Source organism: Rana temporaria, chromosome 3 (genome assembly GCF_905171775.1).
Source record: "Rana temporaria chromosome 3, aRanTem1.1, whole genome shotgun sequence".
NCBI classification, from domain to species: Eukaryota; Metazoa; Chordata; class Amphibia; order Anura; family Ranidae; genus Rana; species Rana temporaria.
The window spans coordinates 253,364,606-253,391,267 of NC_053491.1; the positions used below are offsets into that span (position 1 = coordinate 253,364,606).

Below are 26,662 nucleotides of genomic sequence, written 5' to 3' on the forward strand. Positions count from 1 at the left end.
CTAGGCTTTTTACAAAACAGCTGCAGGGATCATCCCGGTATAACCTGTGAAAGCCGAGGACGCATATATGCGTGCGCTCGGCGTGAAAGGGTTAAAGCCCATCTCAGTGTATTTACCCCCCCTCCCCCCCCAACAGCATTATATGCTTGTTTAAATACATCCCCTTTCCATGGTCTTTAGGCAGGGCGGTCATGTGATGCTACAGGGTCATTATACTCTTGTCTCTGGGCTAAGTGGTTCTTATGGATGCAGAGAACGGTGCTGGCAAGTCAATAATAGATTACATTTACAAAATACCCTGCGCTCCTTCAATTTCCCCAAACGTGTCCTGATCGCTACCTGTATTCAAAGTGTCCCCACAACACTTTAGTGCAAAATAAAGAAAAATGGGTGCGTTACACACGAACGTCAATTTTATTTTCTAGACATACATCATACAATTATAAAGTTAATATTTAAAAGTGGAAAAATTTGAAATGTTCTCAAAATAAAAGATTTTTACCAAGCAAGAAAATAACAGCTTACATTTCTAAAATTACAAACCTGTATGTAATAAACTTTGTTTCCTTCAAAAGTGTTCGGAAGTCAGCTTTGGCAGTTATGTGTTTATCTCGGATATATTCTTCAAATTCTCTTTGCCTTTTCTGCAAACACAAACATAAATAACTCCAGGACTATGTAGAGATAGAAACATGGCCAACAGAAATATAATAGGGTAATATAATTTTTTGTTTCTTACACAGAATTATGGATGGAATCACTTTGTTAAGCAACTTAAACCCTGGTTTACACATGTCAAATCGCATCTCAAATCAGTGGCCATTGCTGGCAATGGCACCGTCCTAAATGGTGCAACGCTGCACTGATTTCAAAAAGTAGTTTCTGTACTACTTTCTCCCATTTCAGGGTACGATTGACATGCGTGCAAAAACCCACACAGATGTCTGTGAAATCACGTCCGAAATCGGGACCGACACGTGGGATAGAAAACAATTTCTGATGAGACAAACAGATTTTCTATCTAGTAACACTCGGTGCATCCAACAAGCTAAGTGAGGCCTTTTATTGCACCATGCCTGATATCATAGGATACAGCAAAGCTGTGCTGCATTACAAAGCAGTAAGCACAAAATGCACGAGCCAATATGGCTGCCCTACGTACAAACAATATCAAATTTAAATCTCTAAACAGAAATAAGGTTTAAAAGACATTAACACACCATTACGGTTATATAAAAAAGAAATAAAAATATATGCGTTACTGCCATTGCCTACTTCATTCTAACCCTGCGGTTGGATGTATGTGACATTTAGAACAGGAGTTTTCTAGTGTGAACAGAAATGATTATATATATCACACACACACACACACACACACAGTTGTGCTCATATGTTTACATACCCTGGCATATGAATAACACAAAAACTTTTCTTTCAATCAGAGTCCATTCACACAGCGGCAACACAACTTCCAGCACGACTTTGGGAGGCAACTTGGACACGACTTGAGTATGAATCATCAGGCAACTTACAAGGCAACTTCAAGTTGCCTCCAGGACAGGAGGCTTTCCAGTGGCCAGTCAAACAACAATCAGCTCTGTGGGAGGGAGGGGTTTGCCTGAGAAATTTATATTTTCTTCCTGTATTGTTGCTTCAGTTAAGACAGTGATCCGACTTCTGAGGCGACTTCCATTGAAATCAATGGGTACAAGTTGCCTAGAAGTCGGATTGAAGTAGTACAGGAACCCTTTCTGAAGTCGGAGCGACTTCAGTAGTGTACATTAAGACGGCACCCATTCACTTCCATTCATTTTCTCGACCGCGCGACTTGGGACAACTTGAAGTCGGATCCCAGGTCGCCCCAGTGTGAACCGGCTCTCATGATTAGCGTTTGGCTGAAGCCATTTATTATCAATTAAATGTGTTTACTCTTTAATCATAGTCATAACAGAAACTACCCAAATCACCCAGATCAAGAGTTTACATACCCCAATTCTTAATACTGTGCATTTTTCTTTACATCCTGAACAACTTTCCTGACAGTTGCGTCTGAAATTTTAGTTGGTCTACCTGAATGTGGTTTGGTTTCAAGAGAACCCCTCATCTTCCACTTCTTTTAATTAATTGGCATTCTCAATTCCTTGGATATATTTTTATATCCCTTTCCTGTTTTATACAGTTCAACTACCTTTTCCCACAGATCCTTTGACAATTCTTTACTTTCCCCATGACTCAGAATCCAGAATCATCAGTACAGCACTGGATGAAAGATGCATGGGTCTTTTAGAGGTCCAGAAACTCATTGTCCTTTTATAAACACACACACACACACACACACACACACACACATTACATGCAAACAGATGAGTTTGTGTCAACTTTTGTGCATGTTATCAGGCCAAAACCACCTGGATATGTAAACAATGATCTGGGTCATTTGGGTAGTTTCTGTTGTCATTAGGATTTAAAAAGAGTAAACACAGTTGGATGGATAATAAATGGCTTAGCCAAACACCAACCATGAGCAGAAAACATTTTTGTGTTGCTCATATTCTCTGAAAAATGGTCACGAAATCATAAAATGTAAACTTGTGAGCAAAACTGTATATATAGACACACAAATTCTCTCTCAAGGACTGTGGAAATTAAAGATGAATTCCTTGATTAATCGTTAACTGTAATATCTCTCTATAGGCCAGGTAGTCCCTGGCATGAAACTTTAGCCTCTTAAGGTAGCCAAGATAGTTCCCTCTCCCCGTGTCTGGGCAACTTCACTCAGGGGAGTACCTTAATTTGTAGGGCTACCATTTGGCTCCTCAAAACAAATGGTTCTATTTACCCTAGCGGTTCTCATCTTGACCAAGTTTCCAGGTTCGTTGGACACATCTAGGTGTTGCAGTACATCCACCTCTGAGAAGGAGTGGGAGTCTTCCATGCACAGAACAATGCTGAGAGCGTTAGCCTTGCTCACACTGTCTTTTCTAGGAACAATGCCTTGGAAACCCGCTCTCCTCGACAGCCAGTGTCCAATCACCTGAAGGTACTTGCCTATAAGCCAGTTGTCAGGGTCTGCCTGTGCCCTGTACTGTAGGATCAAGAAATAGGATTTTACTACTTACCATAAATTCCTTTTCTTTGAAGTCATTAATGGACACAAGTCTGGCCCTTGTTTCTGTTCATGTTCTTGGTACTGCTTTGCAATTAGTCATGTCCACTAGCAGATGGGGTATAGGGGGGCTGACTTACAAGAGTTGTTCACTAATGTCCCAACCTCCTATAAGCAGCAGTATAACGTGACTGTATTCCTGTGTCCCTCAAATAACTAAGAAAAGGAGTTTACAGCGAGCACAAAAATCATGCTATGCTCCATGCAATTTTTAATTGTGCCTTTTATTACTCCAATTTTTCAACAACTTGTTTAGGCAAAAACCAACAAAGACCAAATCTGTATGGACAAACCTTTTTGTTTTAGTAACCCAAAATATAGAACAGCAAATAAAAACACGTATTTTCTTACCCGATCACTGGAAGAAAACTTAATAAACCGAGGGTCATCTTTTATAATTTTCTTAACTTCTTTCCAAGTTGAAGTTAAAGTAATCTGGGGGGGAAACAAAGTTTAGTTAAGCTGTCAGAATCTTAACGTATACTAAACAGAATGACATGGCTATGAAATAGTTACATAGGCAAAAAGCCCTGTAAGCAGACATTGTAAATACCCATTTATATTAGTATATACAGTACATTGCTTATAGTTGGGAGCCTTAATAACGTTACATACTGTATACGTTTCATCCAGGAGCTGTCTGAACTGTTCACGCTTCTTTTTTGTAAGAGCGTCAATGTGTTCATTGAAAAGTTTTTCTTTTTCTTCCCTTTCTAGTAGTGAGCCAGATTCCCATCTGTGATCTTTTCGAAGCGTCCTTCTGGTGTCTGACCATGAAACGTCTGAAGATCGCACCTATGAAAGTAACACAATGCAATTATAATCCAGTTTTCACAAATACAAAAAGGAAAAAATAAATAAAAATAAAAAAAACACACGATTTGTCTCTCGAAAAGGAAAATTACAAGGATTTGCCAAAATTCATTGTAGATATTTACTTGAAATCAGGCAATACCAATGCATTTTCTGAAACCAAATGCCAAGTGAGAGGAGTTTATTTTAATCATTATCTGTCACACTTTTTATTTAAAAACTGCATGCTTTCGACTCATAGCAAGCATCTTAAATAAGGATGAGCTCTGGTGTGTTCACAAAGCTCATGTGTAGAGCCGGTCAGGAAGTCGGCACTGCGCTATTCACAGGCAGTCCATACATTTACCAAATAGATGTCAGAAGACATGAGGATACCACCTTTGGACGTAGTGTGCTGCAAGCAGCGGTATAGAGTCTCTTATCCTTGGCGGTTTGCTTGATCTGTGTCTCCCTCCCCTCATATTGAGCATTGCTCTGGGACGTCCTACTATGTAAGGACTTGGACTCTGTGTCCCGTGGTGTACGATAAAGAAAATAGTATTTTTAATAACAGCTTACCTGTAAAAATCCTTTTCTTGGAGTACACCACGGGACGCAGAGGTCCCGCCCCTCTCTTCTGGATTACATATTGCTTTGCTACAAAACTGAAGTACTTCCCTTAGGGGAGGGGTTATATAGAGGGGAGCCTGTCTTCATTGGTTGTGCCAGTGTCCCATCACCTTTGGTGAACTATACAACCCACTATGTAAGGACTTGGACTCTGTGTCCCATGGTGTACTCCAAGAAAAGGATTTTACAGGTAAGCAGTTATTGAAAATCCTATTTTTTTTTTCCCATTAGAACACTAAGAGCTCCCCAGCTAATTACACTAATCTAATCCTTCCCATTCAGAATAAGTCTGCAAAAGACACAATGAAATGAACAGCCATTACTTCAGAGCAACAAAAAACAAAAATTAAAATCCCTGCAATGTACATTGACCATAGGGATTTTATATTTAATTTTTTCCCCTCAACAAAAGTGGAGTTACTCATTTTAACAACCAACTATCAAGTCATACCTTGACGCAGAGCTAAACTTATCTTTCCTTTAGTGGTCTGAGCCCCTTGCTGGCATGCTGGGTGCTGGTCTTTGTCAATCTTCATTGGCCAGCCCAGAATTACCCCACTCCTACGCACAAGCACATGTGCAGTCATTTTGGCACACAGGCATTGCGCCAGGACGTAAACTGGGCTGTGTTTTCACAGAGCAGCGTACATTCCAAAGACGAACACGAACAGTCAGGTAAGTTTCTTTTATTGCTGAAGAGACACTGCATGTCTCTTTTACAATAAAGAGCATGCCTGCTCAAAGTTTTTGACAGCGAGACTTTAGTTAGGTTTAGTTCTGCTTTAATATAATTTCAAACATCTGTTGTCTTAATCACTCTCCAGTTCACCTATATAAAAAGTTTTGGGCAGGTTTCATTCAGGTAAAGAATTTAAAACATCTCTGTTGCAAAAAAAAGACACTAAACAGATGTGCCAGCAAACACTGATGTGATTCAAAATTGTAATTTTAAGGTCTCATGCATCATGGGCATTAAAACAATTTTTATTTTTTGGAGAGATTGACTTATTTTTTTGCCTTTAAATGCCCCCCTAGTGTTAGGGGCTACACACGTTTTGTGCTTGAGTGTTAATCCATTTCATTTTCCTGAATTAATTTGCCCATTGAAATGAATGCCCAAGCGCTTGAAGCACCAAAATGCATTTACACATTTCTGCTGTTGCTGCTGTCAGAAGAGCTAGGCAAACAGACAACGTGCATGGAGCCCGTCTCTTCAGCAACTGACATCTCAGAGTGTCAATCTCCTTTGTTCTCCACTGAGCTAGGTGGTACCCCCCCACCAACCCACTACAGTTCGACAGTCCTGAAGAGACTTCAGGGGACAATTTTGCTTCATCACAGTGATGTTCAGCAGTGCAGATGGCAGGAGGGGCATTTACGGTACTTTTTTTTCTTTGCAGGGACATCCAATATTCTGCCTTTTCATTATTAAAAAACAAACAAAGGTGACAGGATACCTTGCATATGAAGAGAACACTTTTAACCAGGATCCATTTACATACATATACATTTTGAGAATATGCCTTTTTTTTTACCTCTGAATTTTGCTGAAAATGCTTGCCATTTACATTTTATGATGCACATAAAGCATTAACCAAAAGCATAAATTACCAGTTAAATAACATTCAAACAGAAAAAAACATCCTTTCATTACCATATCAGACAGAAGGGCTTTGAAATTCTGGATGGCTTCCTCCCGCTTGTGCTGCTCTCGCTCTCTATCAATCTCCTTGGTCTGTTCAGATCGGGCCTTCTGCACCTCCCGCTCTCGTTCCCGTAAACTGGCCTCAATACGAGCCTGTCTTTCAAGCTCCTTTTCTTTCTCAGTATCCAAATTCTGCAGAGGGAGACATGTAAATTTGCATTACTGCCAACAAAGAACACTTAAGGAGCTCCATAACAATATGCTTCTGGAAATTGTTTGTCATGGTCTTATTTTTTAGAATTTTTGCACCCATCTGCAGTATTCACCTATTCAGCAATCAACAAAAGGAGCACACTTGCCCTAATAAGATAAAGATGTAGATACAAAAAAATAAAATAAAAATTCACTTAAAGCAGAAATCAATGAAAAAAAATAAGTATTCTTCCATGCAGTGGGGCTCTGCCCACACTTTGTGGGTTGCCTACTTGTTTAGTCTAGGGGCGCAAGGGAAAGCTTTACTTACTCGGTCCTTCAATCTGTTAGAAAACCATGCTCCTCCACATCCAGCGAATGCCCAGAGCTGGTCTATGGGCGTGATGACTTAAGGAACAGTCCATCCACAAGACCAATAGCATGTAGAGGGGGGGTGTAGAAGTGGTGGGACTGGTCTGGCGTTCGGCGGTTTAGGCAAGTATCTCTCCGCTCTGCAATCCCCTTAAAGTGGTAGTAAACTCTGTACTACCACTTTAACCTACAGGTAAGCCTATAACAAGGTTTACCTGTAGGTATAAAGAATATCTCCTAAACCTGCAAGGTTTAGGAGATATTGCCCCCGCAATGCGCCGCTGACTGCAGCTACCCATGCGCAGCAGAGATCTTCGGCTAAAGGCCCGGCAGCTGCCGGAGAGAAGTCTCCCGCACGCATGCGCGGGAGTGACATCGCCGCTCCAGCCAATCACAGCGCTGGAGCGGCGATACCCGGAAGACACGCCGAGGAAAGAGGACATCTCCCTCGGCATGGACCAGGTAAGTTCCTCTCACCTCGTTCCAAGGTAAGTATTTCATAATCAGCTAGTATGCGGTGCATACTAGCCGATTATGGCTTTTGCTTTTCTGGTTTAAAAAAAAAAAAAAAAAAAAAGACAGCGTATATACAACCGCTTTAACGAAAACAAGCAGTTAACCCATGCAGTGCCGTTGCATAGGAAACTGTTTATTTTACCTGGAGTTCTTCTTTAACATAGGAATACAGTCACTAATATGACTTTAAATGACCTTCCTCATGCACCCATGACTGACTGCTGAGGCACTGAGCACTGCTCAGAGGCAGTTTTCCCAATGTTAAAGGAAATCAACAGTAACAGTTCCTTCCTGATATGCAGATTACAGGAAGCCAGTAGAATGACAATATTTATTTTTAATACATAACATGATTCAGGGGTGTATAGAATGTGCAAGTTTAGTTTAAAATTAAAAAGTGATTCTTCTTCATATTTTCTGGTAAACTGCTGGGACATTAAAGATTGTATCAACACTAAAAAAATGCACTTAGGCTTAATGCACACAGCTGTAATAAAATTACTGATATACAGCAGCCAGCAAGATCCTGCATGAAAAACACAAAGTGCGCTTGTTTACATACGTACAATCGCGTAAACAAGATCCTGCTTTCATAAACATAAAATGCTTCTAAATTTCTGGAAGCCAACCTTTAAATTGCGTGTATACAAATCTACACACATATGCAATTTTATTTACAGCTGCATGCATGAGCCCTTAGGAGCTTTTGGAACAAAACCGTAGTAACATACTTTCACCACCTTCTCGATGTACTGCTTGAAAAGATCTTCTCGGGTCGAGGAGCTGTCTATAGCTTTGTATCTAGGATCCCCCTCAAATTTGTCTTTTACTTTGCTCCATCGAGACTGTGCATCCAAATGGTGACTTGCTAGCAGTTCATAGAAGTCATTTTTCACCTAAAATAAACACAAGGCCATACAACATTTCAGAAACTCATAAATAAGACAGATTCATTCGTTTAATCTTGTACTCCTAAAAATAAAATAAAATCAACTATAAATCACAAATTATCCTTTAAGAGGGGTGTGTAGACTTTTATATCCATTGTATGTGATGATGCACACATAGGCATTTATAAAAACGTATTAGAAGAGCATTTACAGGCTTTAAAAGAGAAAGAGACTATATATATATATATATATATATATTTTTTTTTTATATTTATCTATCTATCCCTCAGATCTACACTAAAATGCAATAAAAAAATATGAAATGTAATTTGGGGGGGGGGGGGGGAAATACAATTCCCCCTAAAGGCCCGAACACACGATCGGATATTCTGACAACAATTGTGTGATGGAGGTGTTTTGTCGGATAATCCGACCGTCTGTATGCTCCATCGGACAATTGTTGTCGGAATTTCCAACAACAAATGTTGGCTAGCATGCTCTCAAATTGTCCGACAACAAATGTGTTCTGTCAGATTATCCGATCGTGTGTACATAAGTCCGTCGGACTAAAATCCAAAGTACAAACACGCATGCTCCGAACCAATGCTAACCAACATTAGCAGAAGCTGCCCAAAGGGTGGCGCTAAAGAGCAGTAAAACCACATAGTTTTGTGAATGTTGGCCATTTGTATGCAGAACAAGTTCACGGCCAACGCCGGACAAAAATCCATGGATCGGTCAGATTTCAATCCGATCGCGTGTACGAGGCTTTAAGAGCATTGGCTGGAAGTGACATTTGACGCCCCCCCCTCGAAATGCTATGGAGCCAAGCAGACATTTGAGGGGCACCATAAGAAGAAGAAAAAAAGTGGCAGACTGTCAAACACCAGCAATATAAGTGCACAATCTAAATAAGTGAACTGTGTGTTATTGCAAACTATGAAGCTGTGTTATGTCAGTAACAGTTACCTTATCTTTTTAGAAATATAAACTACACAGGGATGACAGTATTATCTATCTGCAGAATGTTGGTGCTAGTCTATTTCCAGAATTCACCATTAGTGATCTGTACTTCCCACTGCTGCTTTCTAATTCAAGTGACATTTAAGTCTATTCATTTTTCATGCATGACCTTTATCTAAGAGAAGCAGACATTTATACCTAAAACAGAGGTTCAAAAAAAAAAAAAAAAAAAAACACACACACAGAAAAAGAAGGCTAAAAGCTACAGCCACTACTTTGGAAAAATAAAAGATCAGGGGGGCTTGGCTTTTGCGGGTTAAGAAAATATATTTCTCGTTTATTGCAGACGCCAAAAAAACAATGGAGACCGTTTTAGAAGAAACAACTCTTCGCCGTAAGGATATTCTCCTTCTCTGTGAGCATTTTGGTGTAAAGAAGCTTCCCAGAATTGAGACATCTATACCAGCATCTACCTTGCTCTCTGGTCTCAACCCTTTCTGTACAGTGACAGGGAGAAAACTTTCAGGTAATGCCACAAATTAAAGAAGAACTTCCCTTTCTCCCTCCATCTTACAAGTTATGATAGCTTGTCCCCGATTCACATACTAACCTGCCTAGCAGAACCAGCATTGTCCTGCTGGTCCTCTGTTCTGGGCAGCCATCTTTGTCCTTTTTAGTAATCGTGAGCCGGCTGTCTCTTCCAGATGCAGGCTCACACCTGCTGTGTGTCTCGACTACTGCAGCCTCCCGAAATTTGGGATGGGGATATTCCAAAGGGCTGAAGGAGAAGGGACATGGGCGACGAGGCCAGATACGACATAAACACAGCAGTGTCCATTTAGTTCAACCAATAAAAAGGGTTGGAAGACAGCTTAGATGAGGAAGTGGAAAACAAGATGGCAGAGAGCTTTTTGTGGGATGCAGAGAAGGCCGCAAGCAAGGTCATCTGGAGATGTTTGGGGTGGAGCTTTGCATTTCAAGGCTGCCCAAGCCTTTTTTCCAGGCTAACCTAGCTAGCTTGAGAAAGAAATGCATAGCTCCACCCTCTGACATCCAGATGACACGAATTCTGGTCTGCTCTGCATCCCACAAAAAGCTCTCTGCCATCTTGCTGTTTTTCACTTCCGCATCTAGACGTCTTCCAGCCTGACATCTGGACTTTGCAGGCTGTAAGTTGTAGGAAGAGGCTCCCCATCCCAAATGCATGAGGCGACCACTCACGGATTACATACAAAAAGTACCATCTCTTCTTCCCATGTGAGTTACTAATTTTACAAGTATTTCTCATTACTATTAATGCTGCATTTAGTTTGGTGCCCATCCGGTGTGTTCTCTTAGTCCTGCAGGTGTATCCATCCACCCAGTACTCCTTTTGGTCTGAGGTTCCCTGTTGTGAGATCGTCTATCAGAAGCCCTTACTGCGTGATGAGACAGATTATGTTACAGTGCGAGTTTGTTTTTTTCACCACAATAAATCTGTTAAAATACTACACTCAGATTGCGCACTGCTGTTCTTATGCGCAAGCAGAAATGCTTACCTTAGCCCGATCTTGATCCAAAGATGTGCACGAGAGCAGATGCTCTTGACATTATCCCGACACTCTCACCTCATTGGCTCAGATGCAGCAGCAGGAGCCATGGCCCATGAGGAGGGATGGACAAGCTGTGTTGTCTGTCTTAAGGACACACAAAGCCGGCTTTGACAGCGAGCACACACGAGTGCCCCCATAGCTAGCAAATTGATATTGGGGCACTCGGTAAGTTAGTTAGAGTGGCCAAGGGCGCTGGCGGGAACCCCGAAAAGGAGGATCAGGGCTTTTCTGTGCAAAACCATTCCGGCAGAGAAGGTAAATCTAACATGTTATTTTGAAAAACAAAGCCGTGTCTTTACAATCAATTAAACCACTTGCTGACCGGCTAACGCCAATATACGTTGGCAGAATGACACAGCTGCGCAAAGCAACGTACATGTACGTTGTTTTGAATCTGCCGCCGTGCGGATGCATGCGCCTGCCGCATGCTTCGTGACCGTGCAGGTGGGACCCGCGGACTCGATGTCCGTCGGGTGCCCGCGATCGTGTCATGGAGCTACAGAACGGGGAGATGCCTATGTAAACAAGTGACAGGGCAGTGATCTACTGTTCCCAGTCATCGGGAGAAGTGATCACTGCGGTCCCGGAAGGAAGAGGGGTGAATGGACACTCGCTGCTAGCGAGGAAGACGGGGACATCGCGGGCTTCTCCTGCAGGTAAGTGTCACGTAATGGGCAACTATGCGATACATAGTAGCCCATTATGCTTTACATTTGCATGGAAACAAAGGAAGTAAAACCCATCAGGATTTACTTTCTCTTTAAAAAGGAGTTGTAAAGGCAAAAGTTTTTTTTTATCATCTTAATGGAGTTTATGCATTAAGATAATATACCTTTTGTGTGTAGCAGCCTCCCAGCACCCCCAATACTTACCCTGAGCCCCTTTTCTATCCAGCAATGTCCACGATTCCCTCGGCCGGGACTCTCCTGATTGGCTTACCGAATTTGACAGCTGCACGAGCCAATCAGGGGAGAGGGGTGGGGCTGGGGCTTAGTCTGAATGAATACATGGAGCTCTGACTCCGCTTGGGTGCCCTGCATAGCAAGCTGCTGGTCTATGGGGGGCACTCGTCAGGTGGGAGGGGCCAGGAGCAGCAAAGAGGGACACGAGAAGGAGGATACGGGCTGCTTTGCCCAAATCCAATACAACACTGCAGTAAGTATAACATGTTTGTTATTTATTTTATTTTTTAAAGCAAGACTTTACAATCACTATGTTAATGGTCTATAAGCATTACCCTGAATATATACCTTTTGTCTGGAACCCCCTCTGAAAATCAGTTGACCTACTGGTATGTGAGGGTGCCTTGGTACTTCAGTGCCCTAGACCTCATAGCTGTATATCTGCAGTGTGAAATATACTGCTGTGTCTGGCGGCTAGTCTCTGGAGATCTGGCAATATCACTATTGTGCTGCTCAATGTTGTTCTTGCTGTAGACTGAAATCAGAAAGCAAAACACTGCTTTTGCCAAGTTGGTGTCCTCTACACCAGAGGTCTCCAAACTTTCTAAACAAAGGGCCAGTTTACCATCCTCAGACTTTACAGGGGTCAGACTATGTCCAGTGGCAGTAGACTTAGGCAAGCCATAGATGATTACATTCTTTCCTTCCATTATGGGTGGAAGGAAAGAAAAATTTCTCGATTCCCCCATTAACAGTGTTGATGGGGGAATTCCTCCCACAGTGCTATTGCCAGCAGGGAGCCTTCCTGACCGGCAGAACTCAATGATTAGTGCTAGGGGCCCCGGTAGTAATCCCATGTAAAAAATCCGACACAATATCAAAATAACTTGAAACACCAGAAGTGTTAAAATATTACATTGTAAAGCACTGCGTAAACTATTGGTGCTATATAAATCGCGTACAACAATAATAGTGAGTCCAAAATTGAAAATATATAAAAATAAAATAAAAAAGACAATTGGTTCAAATTATATCTTGTGAAGTAGTATCAAGTAATACGATTCAGGTGATCTTCCTCTTCTAGTGCTTCAAGCCACCAGTGTGACCTCCACCAATGCCAGAAAAATGCACTCACCAGATATAGTTGTTTAATTAATAGAACAGCAAAAATCACATACAAAGATCCAGGTCACCAGAGGTCTGTGGTCATTAGCTCACACTTATCCGATCTAACCAAATCACAGGACCCTCTTCAGAATGTATCGGAGCGCATGAATCATGATCAGGAAGCTTTATTTCTCAGCATATCCCATCCGTAGTAATTTCGCTTGATGGATCGACTTGGGTACAGCCAGCCTGCTGATAGATGGATCTGTCCCTGCAGATCCGGCCAAGATTCGATCCATCTATGGCTGACTATAGTGGGATGAATAGTGCCCCATATTTGGCTTCAGGGAAATGGAAGGAAGGGATACGGTCTCATATTAGTGGCAGAAATAGTGCCCCAAGGGCCAGCTAAAAGCAAGCAAAGAGCCGTGTCTGGCCCAGAGGCCACAGTTTGGAGACAACTGCTCTATACACAGACCGTGCAGAACACGGAATGGTAAGTTAGTAATGGAGAATGATCAGTTGCAGGTAGGCTACAGGCAATGCTGATCACTAGTCATTTTCTCTCTGACTGCCTTTTGGGCACAGCTTTAGTTCCTTCTTAACAGGGAACAGTGATCACATTTTAAATGATGAAGAAGCATAATTAATCACAAAAAAATAAGACTAAAGCACTACAAATCCAGAAAATCAAGTTAACCGGATAGCAGTCATAAAACTTAAAGTGCAATAAACTTTGTCAGCAGCAAGAATTATGAAAGATTCACCAACTTACTTTCTCTCCTTTGTTTTTGGAGTCTTCCTTCTCTCTCTTTCTTGCTGCTATCATAAATTCACCAAATAAGGTCTCACGATCTTTCATTTTCTCAATGGCTTTGAAACGAAGATCTTTGGCATGTTTGGCTGCAAATTCACTAAAGGTCATTCTGTAGAAAGGAGTATTTGTCAGTATCAATATTTTACAAAACATTACTTTACCAGTGACTAAAGTAAAAGGTAAATTCAAGGAAAAGGGAGAAAACCCATTTATCCTAAGAGTTGCTAGTATACTTTTGTTGGCTCTCTACCAAACTGTCAAGCCATTAAATGGCTGGTGTCAGATGATCACATGTGCAGCACCATGGCACCTGCAGGTCAGCAGCCAAGATGGCTATAAAGGAGTGGAAACTTTATCCCGCATTAAGCTTCCCGAGTAAAACTGTTGGGAGTCCACATTTGGAGGTTTCAGTACACCGAGCAGCTGCAGAGTCATTGATTCATTACTGTTAATGAGCAGTTCACACTCTTCTTGGTAAGGGGCTTCATAATAAGAGAATAGCCATCAAAACTAAGTGGCTTGCTAAGTGACTGCAGGTTAGGGCCCCTGCCTATGGTAATGGATGAATCTGAGATTTGGACACCTGACACTGCTATTTTCTGTAAACTGTCATCTGCGCATGCACATCTCAGTGTACAATCTTGGCATGCCTAGGTGCATCAACTCCACTGTTTTTGATGGCAAAGATGGAAGTTACAGCTCAAAAGATTGCATTGCCAAAGGGCAGGTACACAGGATTTATAGTACTTTATTTTTAGTGCTTTATGTTGCTCTGACAGTTGCGTATTTGCTCTATAGCCCCATACTGTGGAGAAGTAAAGCTTGCCTAACGATGGAACGAAATGTGTCTGGTTCAGTAGGAACTGGTCGAATTTCTATCCATGTATGGCTGTTCCTGCTTTACACAAGTTGATCCAACAATCGACTTCTGCCGCAGATTGCTGCTGCTGAGCAGGATATTCTGACAGCAAAGAGTCCTCACTGTCAGAATACAGCACCTCAGCAGGGAGGATTCCTCTATCCATGTCGATTGGGTAGATGGGGGAACCTGTTTTTCTTATTCGATCAGCCCACTGAAAAGAAGTAGTAATCAATGGCAAGCCTTAAATGGCAGGGATACTTCATGTCTATAGTTGTAGTAGACAAATATGTAGAAGAAAGGAAGGAGCAAGAAAACAGGAGAGGGCAGTCAGATAAGTAGCCATTACACACAATGGGTGGCAAGGCCTATGACACATACATTTATTTTCTTTCAGTTACCATTTGTACTTTACTGTTCCTTCAACCCCCTTTTTTTTCCCACACGTTAATGCACATTTTTAGACCTGAAAATTACTTAAAATGATTGTAGCTGCACTTTTAGGCCACACACTCTTCAGCACAAGATACACTAAAACTAATTTTAGCGAACACACACACACACGCACAATATAACCCCATGTTTATGTAAATGAGGTGTTGTGTTTAGTAAATAGATACAAAGACTTAAAATTAAGGGTGCATGTAAAAAGCTGCCCATAAGCAATGCTTTAAAAGCCTTTGTCAATTTAGAGGATAACAGTGAATGATGGAACTAGAAACATTGTTCTCTCACACCCAGTGTGCGTGGCGACACCCATATGTGTGTTCCACTCCAACTCCTGATAGAACAGAGCCTTGGGGGCAAGCTGCACATGCTCAGTTTGGTGAATATTGCTAGAGATTGTGTTTGTGATCAGTACAGGGCCAATGAGTACTGTCCGGCCAGAGGGTCAAGAGTCCTGCAGCCTCATGAACAGTGGCGGCCCGTCCATATGGGTGCCCGGGCGCCGCCCCCCATCCCACAGTCAGTAAAAAAAAAAAAAAAAAAAAAAAAATTTAAATCTGTCCCTTTAAGAATTTTTTTTTTTCCAAAAAAGGGCCTTATGGGCTCTATGTCCGCGCGCCGGACGCCGGGAACAGTCCTGTAGGAGTAGCGCCACGTCTGTGCAATCACGGGATTGCAGACGCGGCGCTACATTGGCACAAAAAATATGCATTTGTGGCGCTCTCCATCGCGCCATTTGCTTCCGGCGCGATGGAGTGTATAGTTATGGCCGGGCGGGTGCATACACTGTCTGTGTGCACCCGCCCGTCTCTGTGCTCGTTCCGACGTCACTTGAAAAACTGGAAGTGACGTCGGGTCAGCTAGAGCTCAGTGCGCCCGACCGTGGACGAGGAAAGCTAGCCTGTCTCTACTTCGGCGGCCGCTTCACAGCTGCATCCAACCCCTCCCGCGATTTCCACAAAAATTATGTTCGTATTCGGCCATCCCCCCCCCCCCCCCCGCTTATTCAATGTTATTTTTTCAGTTGATTATTCGGCGGCACCCCCCCCCCCCGCTTATTCAAAGTTTTTTTTTTTGCATTTAATATTCGTCGCCCATCCCCCCCCCCCCGCTATATAGTTAAATATATTAAGCTTATTAACAGTTTATTTTTTATATTTGATTCAATTTAGCATTAAGTATAAAAACAAATTTTTTTTAATAACTGGGGGGGGGGGGGGGGGGGTTTGTGGTCTGGTGGGGTAGTGTTACCGCCCGCTGTAGTGTTACTTGTGCTGTAATGAATTTTTACATAGAAAATAAATGTTGTTAATAAATGGGTAAATGAATTATAAAAAAAAGATTTTTCCAATAACGGTTATTAAAAAAATCTTTTTTTTATAATTCATTTACCCATTTATTAACATTTCTTTTCTATGTAAAAATTCATTACAGCACAAATAGTGGCCGGTAACACTACCCCACCAGACCACCCCACCCCCCCCCAGTTATTAAAAAAAACAAAACTTTTTTTATACTTAATGTGCAGGGAAAATATCGGCCGTCAACACCACCGCACCCCCCGCTTGCAAATTGTCCTGCGACTTGGGACTGGAAAGTTGCAGGATAAGTTGGACCCGATGATTTCCAATGAGAACTGTTCATATCTGTGCAACTTTGAAGTAGTCCCTGCATTACTTTTGTCCCACCTTGATGTGACTTGAGGTCCATAGACCTCCAGAATACATAGGCATTGCTTCAAGTCGCTGCAAAATCGCACCAAAAAATTGTGGCAGAATCTTGCGACTTTCAGGCTAATGCAGTCTGAAAGTTGCACAATTCTACTGCAATTCTGATGTGACTTGCCTGTGTATTCTGGAGGTCTATGGACCTCAAGTTGCATCAAAGTGGGACCAAAGTAATGCAGGGACTACTTTGAAGTCGCACAGATATGAACGGTTCTCATTGGAAATCATGGGGTACGACTTGTCATGCAACATTTAAGTCCCAAGTCGCAGGATAAGTAATTCCTGCAGTCTCTGGTAATCTTGTGTAGTATGTCCGCAGTCTCTGGTAATCTTGTCTAGTATGTCCGCAGTCTCTGGTAATCTCCTGCAGTATGTCCGCAGTCTCTGGTAATCTTGTGTAGTATGTCCGCAGTCTCTGGTAATCTTGTGTAGTATGTCCGCAGTCTCTGGTAATCTTGTCTAGTATGTCCGCAGTCTCTGGTAATCTCCTGCAGTATGTCCGCAGTCTCTGGTAATCTTGTGTAGTATGTCCGCAGTCTCTGGTAATCTTGTGTAGTATGTCTGCAGTCTCTGGTAATCTTGTGTAGTATGTCCGCAGTCTCTGGTAATCTTGTGCAGTATGTCCGCAGTCTCTGGTAATCTCCTGCAGTATGTCCGCAGTCTCTGGTAATCTCCTGCAGTATGTCCGCAGTCTCTGGTAATCTCCTGCAGTATATCTGCAGTCTCTGGTAATCTTGTGCAGTATGTCTGCAGTCTCTGATAATCTTGTGCAGTATGCCTGCAGTCTCTGGTAATCTCCTGCAGTATGTCCGCAGTCTCTGGTAATCTCCTGCAGTATGTCCGCAGTCTCTGGTAATCTCCTGCAGTATGTCCGCAGTCTCTGGTAATCTCCTGCAGTATGTCCGCAGTCTCTGGTAATCTCCTGCAGTATGTCCGCAGTCTCTGGTAATCTCCTGCTGTATGTCCGCAGTCTCTGGTAATCTTTTGCAGTATGTCCGCAGTCTCTGGTAATCTCCTGCAGTATGTCCGCAGTCTCTGGTAATCTCCTGCAGTATGTCCGCAGTCTCTGGTAATCTTCTGCAGTATGTCCGCAGTCTCCGGTACTCTTGTGCAGTATGTCCGCAGTCTCTGGTAATCTTGTGCAGTATGTCCGCAGTCTCTGGTAATCTTGTGCAGTATGTCCGCAGTCTCTGGTAATCTTGTGCAGTATGTCCGCAGTCTCTGGTAATCCTGTGCAGTATGTCCGCAGTCTCTGGTAATCCTGTGCAGTATGTCCGCAGTCTCTGGTAATCTTGTGCAGTATGTCTGCAGTCTCTGGTAATCCTGTGCAGTATGTCCGCAGTCTCTGGTAATCCTGTGCAGTATGTCCGCAGTCTCTGGTAATCTTGTGCAGTATGTCTGCAGTCTCTGGTAATCCTGTGCAGTATGTCCGCAGTCTCTGGTAATCTTGTGCAGTATGTCCGCAGTCTCTGGTAATCTCCTGCCCATTTCGAGTACTTCATTACTAACAGTGTCATATTTTAGTTTGTTTGCACCGATCTGTAAGGCTGCGCTATATACCATGATTTGTGATGCTGGGGCTATATACTCTGTGCTGTGACGCTGAGCTGTATACTCCTGACATTGAGTGGAATACAGGGGACGGAGTGGTGGATTCTATAAGGGGTGTGGCTTATGAGAAGTGGGAGGGACCAAATGTGGAAGGGCGGGGTATTGCGCCCCCCCATCATAAAACTTCACCAGCCGCCACTGCTCATGAGATAGTCAGAAGAGAATGAAAACTCCTCCTACAAGTTTTATCCAGACACTGATAGAAGTCACAAGACTGCTCCAACTGCTGATGAGAAAGGGTATTGAGCAGTTTAGATTTACTAAAGTGAATGCATATCCATGTTCTCTGTACTGTGGGAGACCAGATAGTGTGAATGCAGGGTCCTGGGTTTAGTAACACCAAGTTAGGGAGTGGCAAAAGTGTTATACAACACTCAAAGTTTTAAATAATTCTCTATATAACCTGCATAAATGTAAGTCACTGTATAAATATGTGTAAATATATACACTAGTCAGATATGTGCAAAGTATATACCTGGTATTAATCTTTCCTTCCTCCATCATTTTCTTGAAGTCTTCCTTTGACTGCATAATCTTGTTTTTCTTCTCTCTCCGCTCCTCCTCCGCCCTGGTTTTCACATACTGATCAAACACCTGGGGAGATTTGAATTAGCATCTATCATTGCGAAATTATTCAACAGCGGGGTACAGGAGATCAGCAGTTATAAAGGGGCAATTATTGGAAGCATTGTAAGAAATATGCTTGCAGGGTGCTATAAAACAAGGCTACAAATTGTTTATTAAAATTCACCTGACCCATTTCTTTACCCATTGGAAATTCAGCATTTTACAAAAATGTTACGCATGGTATTTGAACAGTAATTTTTCAAATGCAATTTTTTTTCAGGAAAAATACACTAACGATTTTTAATCCCCAAAATTTTTTGGGTAAAATATAAAAGATGTAAATAGATGCCCGACATGTCACTTTAAAATTCTGCACACTAGTGGAATGGTGCCATACTTCGGTACTTAAAAATCTACATATGCTACACCTAGGGGGGAAAACAATAGCCGTATTTACATCTGCCAGAAGTGACGTCATGACATTGCTTACGGCCTCCTATGGGGTCATAGAGCTCTATGGTAAACTTAAAGCATTTGTGTGTGGTGTCAGCCCTGTTTAGTTTAAATTTGCTTAAAGGATAAGCTCACCTTTAAAAGAAAAAAATTAAAATAAAATGAATGCACTTTTTTTGCAGGTAAAAATAAATAAATCTGAATTTACAATTGTTTTCAGGAAATATGCGCCCATCAAGAGGTCTTCATCCTCACAGTGGGCATAGGCCCTGAGGATTATTCAGGTACAGGGTTCCCCAGACAGGTGGACCATGGCTGAAACGAAAAGGCACTCTGTGGCTAAATGAACACGTTACACCAAGGGTGCCTAGGCTGCAATACAGGTTGGGCCATTATTTTCACAGCGAGGTTCACATAAGGCCTCAAGGGCTTAACTAGAGATTATCCATTTTCAAAAATTAACAACAGTTCTACGTAAAATGAAGAAATTTGCTAGTAGAGGGGAGGGGTTTGCTTCTCAGGAGATACGTCTGTTCTCCCAAGATATTAGCAAAGAGCTGAGGCATGCTGGGAGTGGAAAGATTTATACTGGGCTGTCCTTACAGTTCGTTTGCCAGTGTCCATTTTCCTGAAGGCAGCAGCACAACTATGTACTGGAATACAGACAAAATTCTCACCGCTCCAGGTGAGCCTCGTAGATGATCAAGGGCTGTTGAACCACCAGGGTGCTGGCAATGCTGATAATAGCAAAAATAAAAGGACGAAAGCTGGACAGCCGCACTCCAAAATTTCTTAAAAAGAGATGTCTATTTTTCAACTGTGCATACAGTCACTGCAAACCCACAACAAACAGTATGGCCAACGCGTTTCGCACTGGCAATCAGTGCTTAGTCATGGCTTAATGACTAAGCACTGACTGCCAGTGCGAAACGCGTTGGCCATACTGTTTGTTGTGGGTTTGCAGTGACTGTATGCACAGTTGAAAAATAAAGACATCTCTTTTTAAGAAATTTTGGAGTGCGGCTGTCCAGCTTTCGTCCTTTTATTTTTGCTATGTACTGGAATACTTCTCCTGTATCTCGTAATGTAGGATTCTGTAATGTGAACAGTTTAATGTCCATTGTTTGAGCACACATGCACTTTAAGCTCAATATTTGATTATTTTTCCCTATAAAAAAAACAGCAAAATCTGAAATGGTGAAATGCAAGATTTTACTAGCTACTTTTTTTTTTTTTTTTAAATGCCCCAATATGCATTTTTAGCTGTTACAAAATGTACCAGTTTCCTCTCTTTAGGGTTCAGAAGTAAATAACGAGGATCAAACACAATCTTGTGGAGCTCCTTTTCCCAGGTTGAAAACGCCGACACCTTTAAAAGGAAATAAAGACAAAGTAAAAAAGGCAGAAAATTAGTCGTGGTTTGTACAATAATTGAACACTTTACGCTTCCTAGTACTTGGCTTGCATGACATCTGTACAAAGGAGGACAGAGCAGAAAGCAGTGTTCAGATTTTCATCACTAATGGATGATGACCAGTGGGAGGCTAGAGTGGCAAATTTTCAACACTAATTGGCTTTGAACAGGTCTCAATAATTACACAGAGGCAACACACAGCTAATAACTCATTAAAATAGCCACTACTGAGCGACATTTAGAAGGCACTTCAAAAGCAATCCTTGAAGTTGAAATAATATGCCTGGCAGAGGCTGGAAAAACATAACCCTTTCATTACCTAAAAAGCCAACACTGTGAAACTATTCAATCCAGGTCCTGCCCAGCTGGAAGCTAAAAGGTACATTTACACTACAAACACCTGCCAAAATCTGCTTCCAGGACTAAAGCCAATTAAACCCTTTATAGTACTTTGAGGTCTGTGCGCAGCCACCATTACCATTTTTAAATGTAGTATGATGTCTTAGAGAAAACTCTCATACTAGAACAGAAGGTAAACCTATTGACCCCAAAAACTCTTCTGACCTACCAAATCCAATCTTTAATTGGAGGAAAATATAAAATGACGATTGCTTGTAAACCTTTTTCTACCAGTTCTTGCATTACAGAGGCCCTAAAAAAGCAGCAAGTCTGAACAATTGAAACTTCTCCATTTGAGCTTTAAGTTTTGTCTAAAGCCTAAAAGTGTACCGAAACCCCCCCAAAAAAAATATATTGCCGCCCATCAGTCCCTAGATGTAGCGGTTGCATCAATTTCCTTTTTTTCCTCATTTATTCTCACGTGGTGATTCTGACAGTAATACAAGTCTTGTCCTAAAGCTCACTTACTGCATCAATGGAGTGGCAGCACTGTCAACCTAGTAGAGATAGTATGTTAGGACTACATAACACCTCCTCCTCTAGTCATCCCCTAACTTGTGGTGGAGAAGTGTCCTGTAATCCACAAAATATAGCTAGGGAAGCTGAGAACATTGTTTGAGATATCAATTTAGTGCACAGAAAAAGGACAAGAACCCTAGAATTCAGAAAAGAGCAACAGGTTTTTTTTTTTTTTTTTAACTGACAGAAATTGAGCTTGGCCTGAAAAATGAAAAACAAATGCAATCACATATGAAGCTTCAATACATTGCAATTTTGTACATGGATTTAGACATCCCATTAAAAGACAACCCACACAAACCTCTCATAGTACTTTTCCAAAAAGAACAACTTAATATTCATTACTCAAGTTGGCCAGCACAAATCTTTGTTAAACAGGAGGTCCAGCCCACCATGAAACATTTTAAGTCAGCAGCTACAAATACTGCAGCTGATGACTATTTAATACACAGACACTTACCTGTCCAGGAGCCCAAGATGTCAGCTCCCCAGCCGATCTTCGGATCGGCTGTCAGGTGCAGCCACCGCCATTCCAGCCGGTTCCCTACTGTGCATGCGTTTTTTCGGGAGCAGTGATTTTAATAATGCTTAAAGTGAAACAATAAAGGTGAAATATTCCTTTAAATGTCGTATCTGGGAGGTGTCTATAGTATGCCTGTAAAGTGGCAAATTTTTAGAACAGGTACCCGCTGTGACGGCTCTTAAGTAGCTGAGGACAGGGACACCCGTCACATGCGCGGGGGGGGGGGGACCTATGCCGTTTTTTTTTTCAATGCCTTTTATCTGTACTGCCGGGACCTCACCACTCACCACTTTACATGCATATTATAGACAACCCCCAGGTACGAAATATAAAGGAATATTTCACTTTTGTTTCACTTTAAGCATTATTAAAATCACTGCAACCGAAAAAGCGTCCGTTTTTAAAACTTTTTTTTGCATTGATACATGTCCCCTTTTTATGACAATAACTTGCATATTAACCTTTAAAATTAGCACTTTTGATTTCTCCCATAGGCTTTTAAAGGGTGTTACGTGGCTTTCTAATGTACCCCGGAAACCCCAAATTGTTCGCCTTTCGGGGGAACACCTGATGTTCGACTCGAAAATCGGGCTCATTTCTACCCATCACTGTTATTAGAAGCTGTACAACCCCCACCCCTGTACTTTATTTTTCATTTAAGAGGCGAAAGACATTGTATCTTTTTCGCTTTGCTAGAGGAAAAGATTTTAAAAACAAAAAAGCAGTCTGTGTGTAAAAGAAGAAGAAAGAAAAAAAAAAAAAAAAAAAAGCTAGATCGGCACTTGATCCAAGTCAGTGTAAAGGGCTCATGCACACTGAAGCTGCTCCTACAGGCTTTTGAGCTTTTTTGATCTGTCATTTTTTCTGCCTGGAAAGTCCCCTCTATGTTAGCCAATGTGTTCATACACACTATGGCACTTTCAGGAGTTTACGGGCATATGCTCTTACAGGCAGAAAAAAAAAAACCAACACACACACACACACACACATCTAAGAATATGATTTACTAACCCCTCTCTCAAGCAACATATCTCTAAACTGCTTCATTCGAGAATCCAGGGGAACAATGGCTCGTTCACGAGCAGCTTTAATTTCAGCGTCCATTGCGGTTTCTTTTTCAGATTCGGTCTCCTCTTTTCTATTAAAACAAAAACAGAAATATATATGTACACACAGCTCTTGCTTAGAAAGAGTATTTATGTCATTTCAATTTGAAACCAAAAAAAACAAAACTGGATTTTTGGCTTAACCCCCTAAACGCATAAGCCTTTTCCTGACACTTGTTACGTACAAGTTAAAACAGTATTTTTGCTAAAAAATTACTTAGGACCTCCAAACACACAGCTAAAAAAAATCGTTTTTGCAGCAGTGGGAGTTTTTCACGGATTTTCTAGCTAGTAAGTCTCCATTTCATTTGGTGGTGGAATTACATCGTTCTTTGCCTATGAAGATTCATCACAGGGTGTTGCATTGTTTTTACCGTGCTGAAAAATTTGCCGTTAGTGACTGTTTTTGTGTCCAATTTGCCAAAATCACTGGCACCACTGTTTTCTTGCACTTTGTGTGTTCAGTGTTTATTTAGGATTACTAATAAGACAAATAAATGTCACTCCTGAATTCAATCTTTATTACATTGCACTTTTCATGACGTGCATCCTGTTATATATTAAGAGGTACTCATTTCACTATTATTGTAAATTCTTTCACCAGCGCAGATCTTTTTGTTATTATTTTATATTCATTTTAGCCTGGAACTCCACTTTAAATGTTAAAATGTAGGCACACTTCACAAGAAATTAAATACTATATTACTAAAGCCAAAACCACTGACAGGCACATGTGTGAAGAAAACCTCTAATGAAATTTTCATTGAAAAGACTTCCCCCCCAAAAAAACAAACAAAAAAAACTTACTTCCGCTTTTTTGCTTTAACAGGTTCATCGTCGTTTGCATCTTCTGCAGATTCGTGATCTTCTTTGACTTTGCAATAACAAGAGGAAACAAATGTATTAATCAGGACCTGTCTTTTTTTTTATGAACTTGAATTAAAAAAAAAAAAAAAAAAAAAAAGACAAGCCATTTGGAAATTCATTATAAATCATACACTAAATGGATTTTTTTTGAACAGGGAAATGGTTTTGGATCTCGAATATGTGCTATATAAAGTGAATGCCTGACAGAGGGGCCCTACGTGGCTCCGAAACTTTGCAATCATGCAATAAATCATCCGCTTGGACGCCATTTTCGTTGTTCCATGGTGTGCTGGCAAATATCTTAACTGTAACTTGCACCAGTATCCAGCTGGTTGTTGCTACAGTAGCCGAATCCAAGAGCTTATCCAGGAAAGTGTGCGATGGGAATATGAAGCATGACATATAAAAGGGTTAAATCACACCCATAGTATATAAAACTAACACTCTAAAAAATGGATTCTGAATTAGAGGAGAACGTGCTTACAAATGGTCTATCGTCAAAATGTTAAAGGTTTTTAAACTCACAATATTTCTTGTCGTCCTCTAATCCTCTCTTATGTGGAGGCTCCTGGATAATTTTATCAACATCAGCTCTTCCAATTAGGTCTTCTGGTCTGTCCCACATAGAAAGGCGAGTGGTAGGATTGTAGAAAAATACCCGTTCATCACCAGTCCACACAACACACCTAATTGTGGAAAAACACACCCATTAGAAAGTCATAGCCGTTTAGGGTCTACAAGGCACCCATAGACACGAAATGACCCCCATTGAATGGATGGAGACACAATCTTCAAGTATATAGGTAGAAGCCAATACCATGGGCTGATCACTCGCCAAGGAACTTGCAATGAGCACTACCGTTACCTTTTACTAAAGCCAGAAAACGCCTGGTTGTACTACCTTCAGGAATAAGCATGCTCAGGAAATTCCAGCATACATGTTAATGTAACAGGGATTTCGATGGATAGCATAAAAGGAAGCCAAGAAATAAAGGGGCAGCCATAGATGACCCCCCATGCAGGCACACTGGCTTTAGTCACTGACCCATAATAAGTAGGCAGAAGGGAGCCCTGACTTCAGGATACATTTTATTCAAAACATACTTGTTCCAGGTCATTATATGAAAAAGTATTGAAGCCAGAGGCACAAGCAGTAGTTGGTAATTACTGCAAACATCTTTCTTGTGACATGTTTGAGAACATGTCTGGGAATATCTGGGCACAGTACAGACATTTACAGATGTGTTTGAATCTTTATAAATTATGAATATTTACAAAAAGAAGCAATGCAATATAAACACGTTTAGAGGATCATTCGGGGAGAATATCTTAATAAATGAGGTACAACCATACAAGTAGGATTGGGAAAATCCCAGGAGACAAGTAGATAATATGTATCCAATCTATGTAAACTGTTGTTTTCGTAAGTCACTAGCTTTGGACTTTACAAATGAAAGACCCCTGACGTACCTTTACAAAAATAACTGGAACAAAGTCCACTTCAGTTTGACTTTAATATGTTTTCAAATACTGTGACTTTAAATGAATTTCTGATCAATTTGTGGACTTTACAAATGTACATGTTCTCAAAACAAGCAGTTATTCAGGTTTAAAATAAAATCTCCTCTTTAGCTGTAGGCACAGTGGAACAATTCACCCCTTACAGCAGATCACAACAGAAACACTGAAGTCCTTTCAGCATACCTCAGCCATTTCCCCTTGTCATCAGTGACTTGCAGGATAAGCTGAATGTCAGAATTCCAAATTAAACTGTGGTGCTTCTGCTGTGAGATTTTGGAATTAACCGCTCCACAGTTCCTGCAGCTAGAGACAGGGTTGTGGGTTTGTTTTAGAGCTAATTTATTGTTTATAAATTCCTGAACAACCATAGCCCGGCCACTAGCTACCCAAGTCCGAAATGCAGATGCATTTTAATACTCATCTCTCTAAAGAAAGGAAAAACAAAAAATTCAACCATTTCTAGATAGGGCTAAACTGAAACTAGCTATTTACGTTTAAATAAATATAATGAAAATTGCCAAAAGGTAGATTAAAAAAAAAAAAAGGAATGTATAGTGTTTATGAATCAGGATTACATTTTTTCCCCATTTTAATCATATTGCATATGAATGTTTTAGATTTATGTTTTCTGGCAGATAGGCAATGTTATTTTTACATGTTTAATAGGCCAACTATCCGATTTGCTGAAAAAAAGCCTATTAACCGAGTTCAAAAACATCAAGACTTAAGAGGGACACAAGCACGGTCTGTTCTGCAAAGCTCCAACAGATTTTCTATATACTGAAACAGTCTGAAAAGCAAAAGCTAATGTCCCGCTTTCTCTTAGGAAAACTCAGAACACATGTAAACCAGTTTTATTAGTAAGGATGAGCTCTGGCGTGTTCGCAAACCTCACGTGCAGAGCCCGCCAGGAAGTCGGCACTGTGCTGTGCTAATCACAGGAGAGACATTTTCGGATCTCTGCAGCCACGCATTGGAACAATTTGAGTTACTTACAAAAGGCAAATCCACTTCGCACTGCAAGTGCACTTAAAAAAGCAGTCCCTGTAAATCTGAGGGGTAGAT

General features: G+C 41.2%; 1 protein-coding gene across 7 annotated transcripts in view; it reads right to left on the reverse strand.

The window, feature by feature from the left end:
- TCERG1 (transcription elongation regulator 1) overlaps nt 1–26,662 on the reverse strand; it is an 87,919-nt gene that overhangs the window by 1,680 nt on the left and 59,577 nt on the right. For 6 of the 7 annotated variants that reach the window (XM_040344579.1, XM_040344577.1, XM_040344576.1 and 3 more), the window contains 11 exons: nt 24,602–24,762; nt 24,017–24,083; nt 23,115–23,241; nt 20,528–20,617; nt 18,704–18,822; nt 13,543–13,693; nt 8,045–8,209; nt 6,243–6,425; nt 3,782–3,961; nt 3,518–3,601; nt 544–644 (listed from right to left, as the gene is read on the reverse strand). In XM_040344579.1, coding sequence (XP_040200513.1) covers nt 544–644; nt 3,518–3,601; nt 3,782–3,961; nt 6,243–6,425; nt 8,045–8,209; nt 13,543–13,693; nt 18,704–18,822; nt 20,528–20,617; nt 23,115–23,241; nt 24,017–24,083; nt 24,602–24,762 — 1,428 coding nt within the window. The remainder of the gene's footprint in view (nt 1–543; nt 645–3,517; nt 3,602–3,781; nt 3,962–6,242; nt 6,426–8,044; nt 8,210–13,542; nt 13,694–18,703; nt 18,823–20,527; nt 20,618–23,114; nt 23,242–24,016; nt 24,084–24,601; nt 24,763–26,662) is intronic. The other variant, XM_040344573.1, reaches the window with a different exon arrangement.